This window comes from Vulpes lagopus, chromosome 21, assembly GCF_018345385.1.
Source record: "Vulpes lagopus strain Blue_001 chromosome 21, ASM1834538v1, whole genome shotgun sequence".
Lineage (NCBI taxonomy): Eukaryota > Metazoa > Chordata > Mammalia > Carnivora > Canidae > Vulpes > Vulpes lagopus.
In genome coordinates, this window is record NC_054844.1 from 27,147,149 (window position 1) to 27,164,027 (window position 16,879).

General features: G+C 39.0%; 1 protein-coding gene across 1 annotated transcript in view; it reads right to left on the minus strand.

The window, feature by feature from the left end:
• Positions 1 to 16,570, minus strand: part of OVCH1 (ovochymase 1) — a 68,034-nt gene extending 51,464 nt beyond the window's left edge. Inside the window, 13 exon segments of the mRNA XM_041735576.1 lie at positions 1,146 to 1,276; positions 1,378 to 1,518; positions 2,315 to 2,376; positions 2,378 to 2,446; positions 8,264 to 8,336; positions 10,233 to 10,420; positions 11,867 to 11,888; positions 12,578 to 12,673; positions 14,920 to 15,055; positions 15,057 to 15,093; positions 15,916 to 16,013; positions 16,289 to 16,392; positions 16,522 to 16,570. Coding sequence (XP_041591510.1) covers positions 1,146 to 1,276; positions 1,378 to 1,518; positions 2,315 to 2,376; positions 2,378 to 2,446; positions 8,264 to 8,336; positions 10,233 to 10,420; positions 11,867 to 11,888; positions 12,578 to 12,673; positions 14,920 to 15,055; positions 15,057 to 15,093; positions 15,916 to 16,013; positions 16,289 to 16,392; positions 16,522 to 16,570 — 1,206 coding nt within the window.
• Positions 16,571 to 16,879: the final 309 nt, after the last annotated feature.

A 16,879-nucleotide genomic window follows, 5' to 3' on the forward strand; every position in this document is an offset into this window, starting at 1 on the left:
GGCACCAAAGGAGACCAGTCTGTGTTGTAACTGCTCTCATGCTTTTCAGATGGAATGTTACCCACCTAACTCAGGCTCCTTTTCTGGATCACCATAAATCATAAATACAGTTTTGGCTAAATTCAGTAATAAAACCTTCAAATTCCAACTGTACAAATTAGAAACATAACCAGAGAAGTAGTCAAGGAACAGAAGAGATAAACTTTTAAAGCTTCCCTCTGCACATGAACAGGCCCTTAGTTACCCCCTCATATTCCACTGATAGAAGTGTAAGTAATTGCAGCCTCTTTGGAGAGCAATTTGGCAATGACCATGAAGTTTAAATGTACAAACCCTTTGACACAGAAAGTCCACCTCTGGGAATTACATACATCCACATGTGCCCCAAAACACTGACACAGGATTGTACTAGCACTGTCGGTGTGGGCAAAGGCTGGAAATCCACTAAATGTCTGTAAATAGGGAATTGGCTTCAGAAGTTATGGAATATCACAATATAATTTTTATGCAGTTGTTAAAACAAGCTCTGTGGACTCATTTGGAAAGATCTTTGGGATATTTTTAAATAGAAAAAGCACTGTGAAGCCATATAAATATCTGCAAGTTCATAAGGGCTCAGCATTTCTCTCTAGGGATACTCGAGATACTTACTAGTGTTTGCCACCAGGAGGCAGGATGGGAGTTAGAAAAGAAGAGAGCATACTTTTTTTTTTTTTTTTTTAAGATTTTATTTATTTACTCATGAGAGACACACAGAGAGAAGCAGAGACACAGGCAGAGGCAGAAGCAGGCTCCCTGCGGGGAACCTGATGCAGGACTTAAACCCAGGACCCTTGGATCATGCCCTGAGCCAAAGGCAGACCCTCAACCACTGAGCCACCCAGGTGCCCAGGGTGGTGGTGTGGGGTACTTTTCATTGCACTGTCTTAAACTGCAAGACATGTTTAAGACAACCCATGTAGATGGGTTTCCAACAACCCATGTATGTTTCCAACAACCCATGTAGATCCATATTTAGATTCACAAATACATGGCAAATAGAAGCTCCTGGTCATAGTGGCCGTTTCCTAGTCCAGATGCACTAACTCTGCCTAACCAACACAGCTAAGCTCTTGAGGAAGTGAAGATCTTCCCTAGTTGCTTACCCTGATAATGTGTTTCTCTGGAGCACGAATGAACCAATGACACCTTACATTCGTGGGCTACAAGTCAGGATAATTGACAGAGTGAATTGTCCCTCCTTCCACCAATATGGCCACACTCCCACAGCCTGAACCTGTGGAAGTGTCGGGGACTTCAAAGTGAATGGTTGGAGACATTCCCTCTTCCTTACCCCCATACGAATAAACATGTCAGAGAATTAAATATTTGAGATACCTGCTTCTGAGTTCTTCTGTACAGCAGTAAAGGCCAGCTCAAAGCTGCTGTCGCTGTTTTCTATCTTAGAAACAAATGTTAACTATGGCCTCATTGGTCTCTTCAGCAATGGTGAGGGCAATATGCCTCCACAGACCTTACCTTAAAAGGAAATGAAATAGAAATAGAATTAAAATGGCAGAAACTTCTATTTATTTTCCTAATATTATCTTCCAAGGACTCTGTTCTCAACACACCAAACTCTTTAGTGGTTACTTTCATTTTTCCACACTCTGTCAATGGTTTTATATTCCATTTGCTTTCTCAAACTCAGTCTCACATTGTCTGAATTCTACTCATCCTTTAGGGCCTGACTCAAAGTCCAGTTCTTAAAAACTTCCCAAATACCCACTGAACTAAGAACTTACCTTTTCTGAATCACCACATTTCCTATGCTAGGTCATTTCCTACTTTATGGTACATCTTTAGTTAATTCATTGAAGTGTAATTTCATTACAGCAGAGACTGTTTTTATTCTATTTTTTAAAGATTTTATTTATTTATTCATGAGTGATAGAGAGAGAGAGACAGAGACAGAGAGGCAGAGACACAGGCAGAGGGAGAAGCAGGCTCCATGCAGGGAGCCCGACATGGGACTCGATCCTGGGTCTCCAGGATCAGGCCCTGGGCTGAAGGCAGCGCTAAACTGTTGAGCCACCTGGGATGCCCTGTTTTTATATAGTTCTGAGACCAATGTCATTCAAAACTGTCATTGAACTTGAGAAAGGGATAGAGAAATCTCAGTCAATATGCTGATCATCGGTTTCTCTCCCACCACCCACACTCACCCCATCAAGAAAGGGACAGTAGATAAGATGTCTTATGGGCATAAATTCGATTCAGGTCCCTTTGCACATCTTTGGTTGTTTAGGTACTCTAACATGACAAGTAACAATACATGTAGCATACGTATTAATAGGCACACCACTGCTTGATTGTAAAGATATATAGTCATGGTCCCATGACTAAGCTTCTAAATTTTATCAGGATAATTTTATCTTCTGGTACCATTATTTTCCACATACATAAGCTAGATAGGGGAAGGCAGAGAAAGTACAATAAATGGCACAATCAAGTGTGACAAATAAGATCTAGTATCTGGGCTTTAGCTCATAACTCACCAATAACAAAATTTTAAAGGCTATTAGAAGATAAAAGGCAATGGAAATCCTTAACGTGAGAATAATTTGTTTATGCTCAAATTGCCGCCATTTATCCAAAAAACAGAGGAGTTAATTAGAGAATTGCCAGAAACCACCTTTTGACTTTCATTCAGTTATAAGGTGCTACAATTTTGATCTACAAATTGAAGAATCTAAGATTCATCTCTTCGTTCTAAGTTAATAGTCTTATGGAAAATTCATAATGTTCACCCAGAAGTTGAATTATGGATCATGAATTATGGATTGACCGTGCTGCATACGTTAATGCCAACCAGCCACATCCTCCAAGGTCAGCCTGGGTCACAGTCCCTGCGGTTGCAATGTCCTGTCTCTACCTCCCAGAAAGGTCAGCTGTAGACCTTTTACTAACATCTTTAGAAACATGTCTAAACATTCCGAAAGTAGTCTTACATGATTTAACACATAACTCTGCCTTTATTTTCCTACATAAATTCATGTTATTAAAGAAAAGAAACCCCAGCAGGCCATAAATCCTCAGCATCTTCCCTGTCTCACATTCATCCAAGTGCAAAGCAATCTGGCCTGGAATCTAACCTGTCAGAACAAACTTCTAGAACTTGACAGTCTCTATCAACCACCTTAGACCTCTTAACAGTCTCACCGCCCTCTAAATAATAATGTTCAGGACTGCAGGAGTTACCCAATGTTTTAATGCCCAGTTTTTAAAAACCAAATGCAATATCACTTACTAAATATCTCCTTTCACCAGAAACTCCCTGCTTTGCTTTCTTAAGTCCATTATCTTGAACATCACTGTAAAAAGAGGCTGCCTAAAATATTATTTAAAAATCACGGGATCCCTGGGTGGCGCAGCGGTTTGGCGCCTGCCTTTGGCCCAGGGCGCGATCCTGGAGACCCGGGATCGAATCCCATGTCGGGCTCCCAGTGCGTGGAGCCTGCTTCTCCCTCTGCCTGTGTCTCTGCCTCTCTCTCTCTCTCTGTGACTATCATAAATAAATTTAAAAAAATAAAAATAAAAATAAAAATAAAAATCACTCTTAAAACACTTCAATTCAGAGAGCAATAAGCTGTATAAAATATTATAAAGCTCACTTTTTTTTAAGACACTTCAATTGAAAAAGCACTCCACACTTATCATCTTTCTTGAGATGTGTTATCCCCTCTGAAGTGGGCAGGGAGAAATTACTCCCTCCTACGCCAAATAAGAAAACTGTCATGCTATTAAAAGACTCATCACACCTCACACATAATGGGAAATATACTTTGGACTTTATGGCCCCAAAGGTAAACCTTCTCCTGTTCAACAAATTTGCTACCTCAAAATCTCTGTCTTAGATAGAAAACAGATTTCAAATCACCTGATTTATTGTTGGTGACTGCCGTGTTAAAAAGGATTCTGAAGTCTAGTCAAGCTAAGTGAGAGAGGGGTACCAAAATTAAGCACTGATTTACCTAATCAAATATTTATTGAGCATTATTGCATGCCAGGAACTGTTCTAGTCCCTAAGAAATGCAATGTCTCCCATGGGCCTGGAAGGAGGGACACCACTGAGTGTCCTGCATCTGCCATGTCTAAGAATCTAGCTACCTCCTAGCAGAATAAAGATAGGCCTGGAGAAACTGTATGACTTCTTCCTTCTTCACATCATCCGTTTCTACCTTACCATTAATTAATTCCATCTGGAATTAATCCTTCTACCATTCTCAAGGCTCCTTAGCATAATGGAGAAATCACTAAGTATGCAAGTTGACTCCATATCTTATTACACTTCTAAAGCACATTTCCCCCCCCCACATTTGAAGGTTCTAAAATCAGAAGGGTCTTACTTACAATTACTTTTAATTACAATTAATTACAATTACTTACGATTCTGTTAGACTTAGATGGAAACGATTTGTCCATAAAAGAATTATCTTGGGCCAGTCACCTAGGAGCACTATCAACTGTTGCTACTTAATTTTTCTGCCTGGGGTGTTTCAAACTATACTGGTGGTGGAAATTTTAGATTATAGATCTGAATAAGTATTAGCTTATGATTCAAATTCTCAGAGAATTTTTACCCCTTCCTCCCTACACCCAATGTCAAGGTTGAGGCATGTGACTTTCCAAGTGAGTGGGCCTGTGCCTTATTTAGCTTTACACTGAAGGTATAGCCCTTGGTGTCTTATCTTTATATGGCAATCTCCCAATCTTGGGTTTTTTTAATTCATTTACAGATACATAAAATAATAATGAATTTTACAACTTTATTTTAGTCCTTACATGCTATTATAAATCTTAACTATTTAATCTCGACCTCCTCCTCTAAACTTGAAGCAACTAAAACCTTATAAGTAATAGAAAGACATTTAGTATAAATTTATTTGACTTTTCTATAGGTAACCTGAAATTTTTTTGTTGCTTTTCCAGGAAAGTAATTATTCATTTTCAAAGCTAAACCTTCTAAAAAAAATAAAAATAAATAAATTAATTAAAAAATAAAATAATAAAATAAAAATTAAAAAAAAGCTAAACCTTCTTTATTTGTTGTGTTCTGATGAAACTTCCTTCATGTTTTTACGCATTTCTCTTGACTCACATCCCTTACTCTCTCTTCCCCTCATAAGCACAGTCCTAACTCATCCCCCACCAAACAAAATTTTAAAACCCTGCTTCTCTTGAACCCTGTCCTACTACCCAGGTCCCATTTTCATCTTTCCCTTCACTGTTAACTCATTGAAAACAATAGCAGCATCATCCCTCCAACAGGTCAAATACTCTCACGTTAATCATAAGTCTCTCTCTCTCTTAAGATCCACATTTTCAATTTACTATCAAACCCTGTGGTTTCACCACACTTCACCATGATTGCAAACATGGTCACTTGGACTATTGCAGTAACTGGTCTTTCAGCTCTTGGGTCTTTCCCATCTGATGTCTATTTTCTTTTCTGATTTTATTTATTTATTCATGAGAGAGAGAGAGAGAGAGAGAGAGAGAGAGAGGCAGAGACATGGGCAGAGGGAGAAGCAGGCTCGTTATAGGGAGCCTGATGTGGAACTTGATCCCAGGACCCCAGATCACGACCTGAATCAAAGGCAACCACTGATCCACCCATGCGCTTCTAATGTCTATTTCCATTACGACACCCAAAGTGATCCTTTTTCAATGTGTTAGATCATGTTCTTTGTCTGCTCAACATCCTCTGCTAGCTACACATCTTACAGTAAAATCCAACATTCCTCTTAGGTCCTGTAAGTCTGATCATACTAACCATGACCGCCCCCTCCCCGCAGCCCCACCACTCAGCTCTAGCACTCTGATCAACCTGTTCCCCAAATATACCAAAAGTTTTCCTCTCTCACACGTGACATCCCTTCTGCAAAGAATGTTTCTTCCCAAGATGACCCATAGGATTCCCTCCCTCATCTTATTCAAGTGTTTGTTCAAATATCATCTTTCTAGTGAGGTTTTCCCTGACCATCTTCTCTAATATTGCGCCACCATCCGTCTTTCTTGTGTTTTCCTGCATAGCACTTACCATTTCCTACTATTGTTTATAAAATTATTTGTATTATCCCCACTCTCCACTTTCCATCTTGCACCACAAAGGAATCATTTCAACTGTTTCATTCATTGCTATGTTTCTAGCACGTACAACAGTGCCTGACACATCTTAAAGTTTTGATAAAAATGTTTTGACTACTTGGTGAAGGAAAGATACCAAGTCTTCAACGATCATTTAGTCAGTTATGAACATAGCTCCTGATCCTGCAATTCTACTGAATTAGCTACTAAATTTTGAACTGCCATATCCAAAGGCATTTTATCTGACCTCATTTTGACAATGTAATATCTAACACTTATGATACGCCCTTTTGCCTTGAAAGGCTATCTTGCAGAAATCTCTTCGATACTTCATTGTCTAAGTTGAATGCCAGGTTCTCTGTGATTGAGGATAAACTGGCTGTCATCTGCATGTCCCTTAACCCAATGCATCAAAGCTTTCTAGAACTTCACCCATAGCCACCCATGCTCTTCTCAAATACCTACTTATAAAGGAAATTCATTACTTCTGAGCAAGGCCATCAAGTCTTAGAGATCTCTTAAGTTAGAAACTACTTTATTTGGATTGAAATCTGCTTCCTCCTAATATCTACCCTTATTCTCAGCTCTGCATTTCATTAGAACAAGTCCAATTCTGCCTCTATAGTGGCTCCTCAGGTAGGTTCCTTCCTCCTGTCAAGTCTTTGGATCAAAACTCCTGGTTACTTCTATCCTATCTCCCAAGATATTGTTTCAAATTTCTTTCCATGTTAGCTACTGTCCTTCAGATAGTTTCCAGCTTATCGATGTCCCACTCTAAAGATTATACCTGGAGAACCTTCCCACTCCCGCTACCCAGAACTCTAATAAAACAGAACTCTCACTCTTGTTCTAGATGCTATTTTTCTAAAAGTTTAATCAAATATGGCAAACACCTTATTGGTATTATATTACTACTAGGTTGATACACAGAAAGTCAACTTAGACTTTTAAGCCATTTAAATATGGGCTTCAATTAAGCCCCATTCCCCCTCTATACTTACAACAAACATTTACAGTCATTACACATTCATTTTATAAATTATAATCTTGCCACCATTTTAGCTTCCCATTGCTTATGGCAAAAAACTAAGCTGCTTCTCATGGAATTTAAGGTGTTCTACAATTAAGACCTAACCAGAAGTTTTATCTTCATTGTCCGCTGCTACACCACTTCTTATTTATGCTAATATTGCTCTCCAGCAGGTCTGTGACACACACTCTCTGAGCAACCATAATATTCTCTACCTTCCTTGAAGTGCTTACATGTAATTCCCCCTGCCTGGATGATCTTTTTTGCAATATCTTAGATACTAGAGCTACAAAAGACTTTATGAGCTTCAAAATTGTAACTATCTTTCAATGCCTGGGTCAATACTACCCCCTTCACTAACACATTTCCTATTCTCAATCTCTTGCAGCCATACAATAAATACACTGCACAAACGACTGTAACAGGAATTAGTCTCTCTATTTCCCATAAGATCACCCTATACCTGAGTAATGTGGATTATAAAGCTTATTTGATCTTGTCTTATAGTATGGCTCTTTTTGTCCAGTTCTTTCTTCTTTCCAGATAATAACTCATAGAACTGTGATCTACCTTTGCATACCTTTCAATGCTCGTACAAGGTTTAAAATTAATTTACGACACTTGAGGAAGTGAAATACTTGCAAATTTTATTTCTAAAGCTTAAAGAGATCTTTAGCCATAGAGAGTACAAGTTATGTAGAAAAAATTTAAAAACACTGAAGCTTATAGATCATGAGCTATTTTCTACTTTCTAGGCAACACTTAACAAAATATTACCATTATTACAGAAATAAGTAGGAAAGGATTAATCACTAAATTCCCATAACAATCTCACTACCAGATGCTGTTAATGTTGGATATTTGAATACATCAATTCAGGTAAGCTCCAGTCTTAATACTTCATGTGCTGACGATCTGTATTAGGGGGTATCAGAAATACCAGTCAGCAAATACTTGCTAACCAGAAAATATCAGATGAAATATACAGACTTTTATGTCAATCAGCTTGAGAAATAGATACTAGATAAAATTGCCAAAATATAACCCCTTAAATGGCTTGATTTTGGGGGGATCCCAAGAATCATTCCTACCTTGGATACATACCAATTACGAGAACAGCTGCCTTCTTTGGAATGGGGATAATGAATTTTCCCATTTTCTCCAAATAACACTGTTCCTTGAGATTCAGAAGCTCTCAAAATGTAGAAAAAAGCTGATTATTTACCTCAGCTATGAACAGAATTTCAAGACATATGGTACAGTTAGCTTGAAGCTATGTAATTTATATTTATGGGAATGCATGTTTTTAGATGCTATGACCTCAGACTTTGCTGAGAAAATTTTTAAATCATAATGTTCTTTTCTTTATCCGAGTTCTTCAGATTTAACATTTCTTTATCCAGTTTTTTGAAATCATGAGTCACACTGAGTCTTCAAATTTATAGTATATGGAACTAATATGGCTTTTCCCTCCATCTCTCACTGGGATACCCTGGGTTATAATAAAATACCTTTGTATAAAAACACTAAAGTAAAAAGACACAAATTTTAGCAATGACATGGCAAGTCTCTATCATGCACTCAGAAATTTCAGATTCCAGTGTCACATTTTAATTGTTGGAAGCAAGGAAAAAATAGGCAACTATGGGATGAGAAGCTTATATGATGTTTAGGAAGCATTATTTAAATAAACCATCCCATTCTGCTATTCACTTGACTGTAGAATTAATTGTGACTGGCTGATTTCACTGCCCCTTTGAAAATCTGTTATCATTAACCTTTGTTCAGGGCTTGTTAATCTTTTTAACCTTCTCTTCCAGGTGATGAAAACTGAATAGAATTGCTACCAGGAGAGAATTTCCCTGTGCAGTAATGACAATGAACAGGACACTTTCACTCTAACGCCTAAATGAGAGGGAGTAGAGAGCCTGCTCTAGCCAGAGGTAGCTCTGGTGGTCAGTTGGACCAGTGACAGTGGTGCTTCTCAAATCATCGGTGAGGTGGCTGCTCTTGGACTACAATGAGGGAGGTCTGGTGGGATGGAGAGAACACTATTTTCTGATGCTCTGGGCCCTGACCTTGAAGAAATTGGTTCTTATACCAAACCGCTTGTTCTTGTAAGTCACGTAACTTCATAACTCTCTACTCTGCAGTGGCTGCCCCCTTGCTTGGCAAACCTTCTGGTGCCTAGGAACTGAGCCCCTCAGATCTCTCCTAGTTGCTCTGACAGCTCTCAGGGCACAACCGCACTTCACCTTTTGTCACAATGGTCAATTTACTCCTTTGTCTTTCTAACTAGTAGGAAAGTTCCTTGAGGATGGGTTTGGCATCTCTAGACTCACATTTGTTTTCCTAATCTAGATTTTTAGATTTTTAGTGCTGCAAAACAAAAATAACTCTCCAAAGCCTCTCTTGTTTTTCCCACTGTTGCCAAATAAAATTACCAAAGGTGTATGAGAGAAATGGGAGAGGAGTAATTTATTTTAAGTGCTCTAAACTAGCATAGAAGAAAAAGATATGTCAACTGGATGAATGAAGAAAGAATCCTTTCTCAAGGTTATTTTTTAAACCTTACAAATACAAAAAAATGATCCATATTTCATGAAAATCTACACGAACATAAACTTGAAGCTTTAGGTTATGTCCAAGTTGAGTTCAAGTTAAGTTGAAAGATATTGGGGCACCTGGGTAGCTCAGTGGTTGAGCATCTGTCTGCCTTCAGTTCAGGGTGTGATCCCAGAGTCCTGGGATCCACTTCCACATTGGGCTCCCCACAGGGAGCCTGCTTCTCCCTCTGCCTATGTCTCTACCTCTCTCTCTTAATCTCTCATGAATAAATAAATAAAATCAGGATAGATAGATAGATGGAAATAAAGATATCGGTTCACATGATTTTAGGGATTTAAGTTCATATACATTGGATTAGGAATTGAAAACCAGACACATTCGTGCTTTTAGAGCTTAGTTCTGTTATATCTGCAACATATCAGAGTAACTACCCTTGTAATAAACATGATCAATTTTTGATTTAGAATGAAAGGAGGAAGAATGAGTTCGCAGAAATTACACCTACCTGTGCATATGTTCTGAGAGATAAAATCCATCAACTCAAACACCTTGGAGAAAATGCCCAGAGATGCCCTTCTATGGTTTTTTCTTAAAGAAGTCCAATCTCTAGTCCGACCAGCTCTCCAGGAACTTATCCCAGCAAGGACCCAGATTCCACTGTCTCTTCTACAAACAAATGGACCTCCAGTCTCCCTTTTATAGAACAGAAGAAGAAAAGAACTTGAAAATATTCACAAATTTAAAATGTTTTAGCAGGCAGGCCCACACACAACAGCACTCATCTCAAAGAGAGAAGTAGTAGAGGTATACATGCCCACTGGTTACTGTCTATATATATATTTTGTCCACCTTTTTGTCTCTTCACATTAGTTTCAAGGTATAGTCTTTTTGCCCAGATGTAACCTCCTTCTAATTATTGCCTGCAATCTTGTCAAGCTAACAATTTCTCTCTTGCCCCTACTTACTTGGGGGAACAACCATGTATATTCCAAACCAGTGGAAGGAAGAGGAGGAATTTACAGATACAGACTTCTACTATAGTTTGCCATCTATAATCGCTATAAGAGACTGGGTCATTTCTAAGCCTATAGCACCAGTGAATAGAGTCCCAAAGTTCATGAAAGGCTGAAGACTCTGAGAATAGAACGGAAGCCTAATTTTGTCCCAGAGGCTATATGTAAAGGACTGTTGGCTCTCAGACTAGAGGATAAAGAACCCATAATTTTAAACCTTTCTTTAAAACTCCTTCACAATAGGGATGCCTCAGGGTGGCTCAGTGGTTGAGTGTCTGCCTTTAGCTCAGGGTGTAATCTCGGGTCCTAGGATCAAGTCCCTCATCAGGCTCCCTGAATGAAGCCTGCTTCTTCTCCCTCTGCCTGTGTCTCTGCCTCTCTCTCTCTCTCTCGTGAATAAATAAATAAAATCTTTAAAAAAATCAATTTAAAAATCCTTCATAATAATGTGTTTTTTTTTTAGAAAATGTGTCTTTTTTTAGAAAATGTGTCTTTTTTGAGAAAATGTGTCAATTCTGTGTCAGACTAAACCCTCTTCAAAAAGGCATAGAATTGAGTCCTTAATCCAAAAAATGATTATTTCTCAAGGATGCAGATAAGATAAAGCATCCTTAATCTACCTGTGTTCCAATTTAGAAAGTGGCATCACTAAACATTTCTATCTCCTCCCTTTGAAACTCTTTCTGGTGCCTGTCCTGTTATCACCACCCCTTTCTCCCTCCATCCCTAGAACAGAAGTCAAAACTTCTTCCAACAGATAATTTTAGGGAGCTTCCTATAGTAGTTTCAAGCTATTTGTTGGGGAAGAATAAAGACTCCTTGCTCCTCCAGTTTAAAAAAGAAAATGTCTTTCCAAGAATATTATCTTCTCCATCTAAAACTTAAAACTCCTGCTTTTCCCAAATTGGTCTCTCTTTCCACTCTCTATCTTGTGAGGATCAGTCTTCTTTGTAAGTTGCTGTGTCAGCCTTGGGAGGTCATTCACATGTTTTACCCAACAATTACTATAGCTATGCCATCTTTGGTCAAATTCTGTGTAAGCATTGCGTTCTGCATTAAAGACTTTAAAAAAAATCACAAAAAAAAAAAAAAAAAAAAAAGGAATGAAAGTGGAATGAAAACTTATAGGATGTTTGAATATTCTGATGCTATGGAGACAGACTGATCAGTTAGTCAACAGTCAACTGTTAGTCAACAGTCAACAGTTGTCACTGAAACAAATCAGTAAGAACACTACAAGTATAAAACTACTTCAAATATGATTAATCACAACATGGAAGTCACTTTTTAAGGTGTGAATTATATTCTTTCCTAAAATCAGATATATGACATTTTGTAAAAAATTGGTAAATTTTTAAAGGTAACATAGGCAACTGTATCTTTTCTGATCATATACTAGAAGTTTCCCTAAGAGGGAAAACTTTAGTCAATAAAGTAGTATTTTATGAAATTCTTTATTGTAAAAAAATCACAAGATTAAAGACAAGCAAGCTTATGATTATTACTATTTACTGAATATCCCTTTACTGTATTCTTCTTCTTCTGTCATAGTTACCATTGTTTTTCTTTTTCTGACACACCTAACCAAAATGGGCTGCAGGAGAAGTTTTATGTAGAGCCTTAAGTATAGTCATTTTTATGGGGAAGACAACCAGAAATTCTCACTGGATCATAACTCAGGGGGAGAAAACAAAACCAAAATAGGGTAAATGTATTACTCGTGGCCAATAAAATTCCTGCTTTTCTTTCTTTCTTTCTTTTTTTTTTTTTAATTCCTGCTTTTCATGGGCAAAGAAATCTAGAAGAGCTATTATTATATCCTTTTGATGCCTCTTACTCTCTGAGATCTTGCACCATCCACTGGTCATGCAAAGAATCCCTGCTTCAAATTTATCATCTCTCTGGGGAAGACAGATTGGCTGAAGAGCAGTTCCTGGAAAAACAACAATAACAGAAAATTATAAGGTTCATAGACAGACAAGTTGAATATATTTGGAAAAATAACATCCAGTTGATTTCATAGCTTTTATGCTTTCTCCCTAAGTGTAATATTGACATAGATTTTTAAAGTTTCCCCTTTCATAAAAAAACTATTTCATATTCATGCAAATTTAGAAAAATGCAGATAAAGTAAAACAAGGAAGAACATGCTCCAGTGTTATACACACCACCACGATCCTCCAAAACTACTAACATTTTCAGGTAGACCCTTGTTCTTAAAGGATAGTTTTCTCTAAGAGTAATTGAGTCCTACTATGTGGCAAGCACTCTTCTAGACCTCAGTGAATTAACAGAAAGATAAATCCCTTACATACAAAAGTGTGTGTTGGGGAAGCAAGAAAGCAAACAATAAATAAAATAACTTCATTGGTTGTTAGGTAACTGCTCTGGAAAAATCAGAGTAGGGTAAAGAAGATTCAAAGTCTGAGGATTAGGGAGGATGGCATGGGAAATGTAATTTTACATATGATAGTCATGGCAAGAGTCATTGAGCAGATGAAATTTGAATAAAGCCTTAAAAAGCTGAGGGAAGGAAGAAAAAAAAAAAAGAAAGAAAAAAGCTGAGGGAAGGAAGGAACCATGCAGTTATCTGAGCAGAAATCATTTGAAGAAGAGAATGGAAAGTCCCAGTAATGGCATCATGTTATACATGCTTGAGGAATAGTTGGCCACAATGGCTGGAAAAATTAAGAAAAAAAATAGTGAAAAAAACAGTACACACAATAGATTAGATGTAAAGCTAGGAGGACAGACAGAGGATTGAGAATTTACCTTTGAATTTAGCAACATGGGAGTGAGTGAGATCAAAGCAAATTTGGTGGAGTGATGGGGGTAAAAGTCTGACCTGGATGTCTAGCAGATATCTTGAACCTAATACATGCAACTATGAGAATTGAGGAGAGGATATTAACCTGCTTACCATAAATGAAGCTTCATAGCTTTTCTATAAAGGAGAATAGAAAAATGGGGCAATAGTTTCTTTTGGTCACAGGTTATGGGAATTCCAGCATAAAACCTAAACGAGGGCATCTGCATTTGGCTCAGGTCGTGATTCCAGGGTCCTGGAATCGAGTCCCACATCAGGCTCCCCACAGGGAGTCTGCTTCTCCCTCTGCCTATGTCTCTGCCTCTCTGTGTGTCTCTCTCTCATGAATAAATAAAATCTTAAAAAACTTGAATGAGGGCTTGCTTATGATTACAGATTTTTCTGAGAACCTTCCAACCAGAGACAGGATTCAAGCAGGTAAGTTTCCTGATTCCCTCACTTTATGTGGCATTTCCCCCCTCTATCTTTCAAAGCATCACTTGTTGGGAAGTCAGGGGTTACATGGCAGGCTCCAATCAGACTCTCTCATCCCCCATCCCTCCTCCCATGCAGGGTCCTTGCAGGACCAGTTATAGCTCTAGGTTAACAATTTGATGTCTCAAAGGCAGTGGCATATTTCAGTATCTGGCCAACTCTTCTAGATTTGTGCTCTTTCATTGTTCTGGGCCACTCAACACTTTTATTTTTTGCATTTTTATTTTTTTAAAAAAGGTTTTGTGCCTCTACCTAGGTAGAGGTATTGACCACAGGCCCAGAGGTGCTGCTTGCTGCTTAAAGGACACGTTCATTTTCTGCTGCCATGGACTTTAGGATGTCTCTTCTACCTCGTCCAGGAAGCACAGGCCAGGGGCTCAGGGAAGGGGGGAGTAGGTCCCTGTTAAAGGGGGTGGTACATCGTGATCATGCTGACCTTTCTGGGCTGCTTGGAACCATTCTAGCACATTGCAGTGGGACAGGGTGTGGTGCCAAGATCGAGAGCCTGGTGAGGTTGGGGTATGGGTCTTGGCTGTGCTGAGAATGTGTCAGATATCTAGTCCACAATAATGACAGAAAGAAGTTTCTGAGAACATTTTCAAACGTCCCAAACTCCCCCGTGAGAGCTGAGCGTAAGTCTAGAATCTAGCCCAGCTAAAAGAAAGGAGCACTTAAAATGTGGATTAAGTCAGGTATACATGACTTGTGTCTGGGACTGATAGCATGCACAGTGCTTTTTAGAGGCTATCAACAAACTTTTAAAAAGGAACAAAGCTTAGTTATTTTAGATATATGCACAAAAATTAAAGTGAACTGGTACAGAGTTAGTAAAACAGTTTTCTCCTACGTTTTTTCATATGCTAACTCCCCCTACTTACCAAACTCAACTTTGTGTTTGAGATACAGCAGTGCAATAGCAGAACTCATATATCCAAGTCTGCTGTACTCAGGATGGATAATAATTTTTGAGACAGGATTCTTTTGTTCCTGTTCCACCTTCTGAGAGATGGTTGTCCTGCCCAGCAGTCACAGTCAGATTCTTAATTTGCTTCCTAAAACCAAAGAAAAATGTTGCAATTAAGTATAACTGTTTCCCCCAGGAAAGACTGTCTTGGTTTCACGTAATTAAATGAAAAGTGATTAGTGTAACTTAAAGCATTTCTAAGTCTTAAAAGGAGATGCACCTTTATTGAGGATTAATACCAACTGTCATAATTGCCTATAAATTATAGGGATCTATAAAAAATCATGGGTTTCCATCAGTGTTTACATTCTGTGATCCCTTCCCCTGCCATCAATTCTCTTTCCGCATAAAATATTTAAGTGTGGTCTGTTTTTTTTTTCTTTTTTACCAGCTTATATGCTCTTTCATTTTTAACAAAATATAAAAGATGTCTCTAGAACTGTCCTTATTATTAGTACTGTCTCTCAATCTAGCTAAGTATCTGTTATTTCTATAAAAAATAGTAAAATATACCAAATATACTAATAGATATACTAAAAATAGTATATCTATTTTTTCCCTTCTCATGACTGAAACTCAGATTATTAAAACTTTGGAACATCCATTTAACATTTGATGTCAGTATGTTATTAGAACAAGTAACCATCACCTCCACCTTACCACTAACTCCACAAATTATAGAAGATCTATGGGATCTTTGGGGTCTCTAGTTAGTCGAGTAGGAAGTACAGGGAATCTTGAGCTGGATACAAGTTTCTGGGGATCAGGAAGGCCAGTGAATGGGTGGACCAGGTGGAAAAAATCAGAAAGGGGCTGAGATTGACCCTCCCATGGTATTTAGAGCTTCATATCTCCCCGTCTTAGCCGCTCTGAATTAAGGTTTGATAAGCAATGGAAATCCACAACTTACTGGTTGAGACCAACCAGGCAACCTGCTGCTGTAACAACCAGATCATCTTGGATCAAGCTTCCTCCACAGAAGAGGTCCTCACCTAATTTTAGGGAGACCTGCCCAAGAAGAAAAGTACAAACAACTAATATATACATCTCCCCATAGATCCCATCGCCTTCAGAAACATGTGAAATCAATTCTCCTTGTACAACCTTCTTAAGTTACCAATAAAATTGGTTAGGAAGATACTTCCTACGAAGTAAGCTTTTTGGCGGAGAGGTTGAGTTGGGGTCAAGAGAAAAGTTACACGTTCCTCTGGAGTTGTGAGAGCTGAAGCAAGAGAAAACGTCACCATTTCTCATTAAGAAATCAAGGCTTTCCTTACACTGACCTGCCACGGATGTCCACCGACTGTTGAATTTCTCCAACTGATCGTGCCCGGGATGAACCTGGTTTCCCAGTGCACATCAACCGCAGGGACCCCACACTTCAGTCCTATGTGGCAGAGAGGGCACGTACGTGTGTTGTGCACGCAGGCACCCAGGCCACAATGGCAAGGACTCACTTTATCAAGATCGCACCTTCAGATTTGCCTGGCCCGGCCGGGATGGTCTGATACCACACTCAGCAGCAGGCCATCCTTGCCCTTGAGACTCTCGCATGACCAAGCCATTGTTTGACCGAACTTGTACTTGGTTCAAGACCCCCTCGCCCCTTTACAGCCTAGCCTGCCCTAGTAAGACACCCTCCTCACTGGGAGGGGGTGACCAGGGGAGGGGGGAAGGAAGGGGAGCCAATTCCTGTGCACCCACCACCACCACCACCACCACCCCCACCCACTCCCCACCCCACCCTGGGATCCATTCTAGTCTTACTCTGGGGGGGGTGGAGGCGCTGAGCAGTACATAATTTAGGGTGTATTAAAGATACTGGAGAACAACACAGGCTACTCCAGAAAAGAGAGATCGGGCTTTAAATCCCT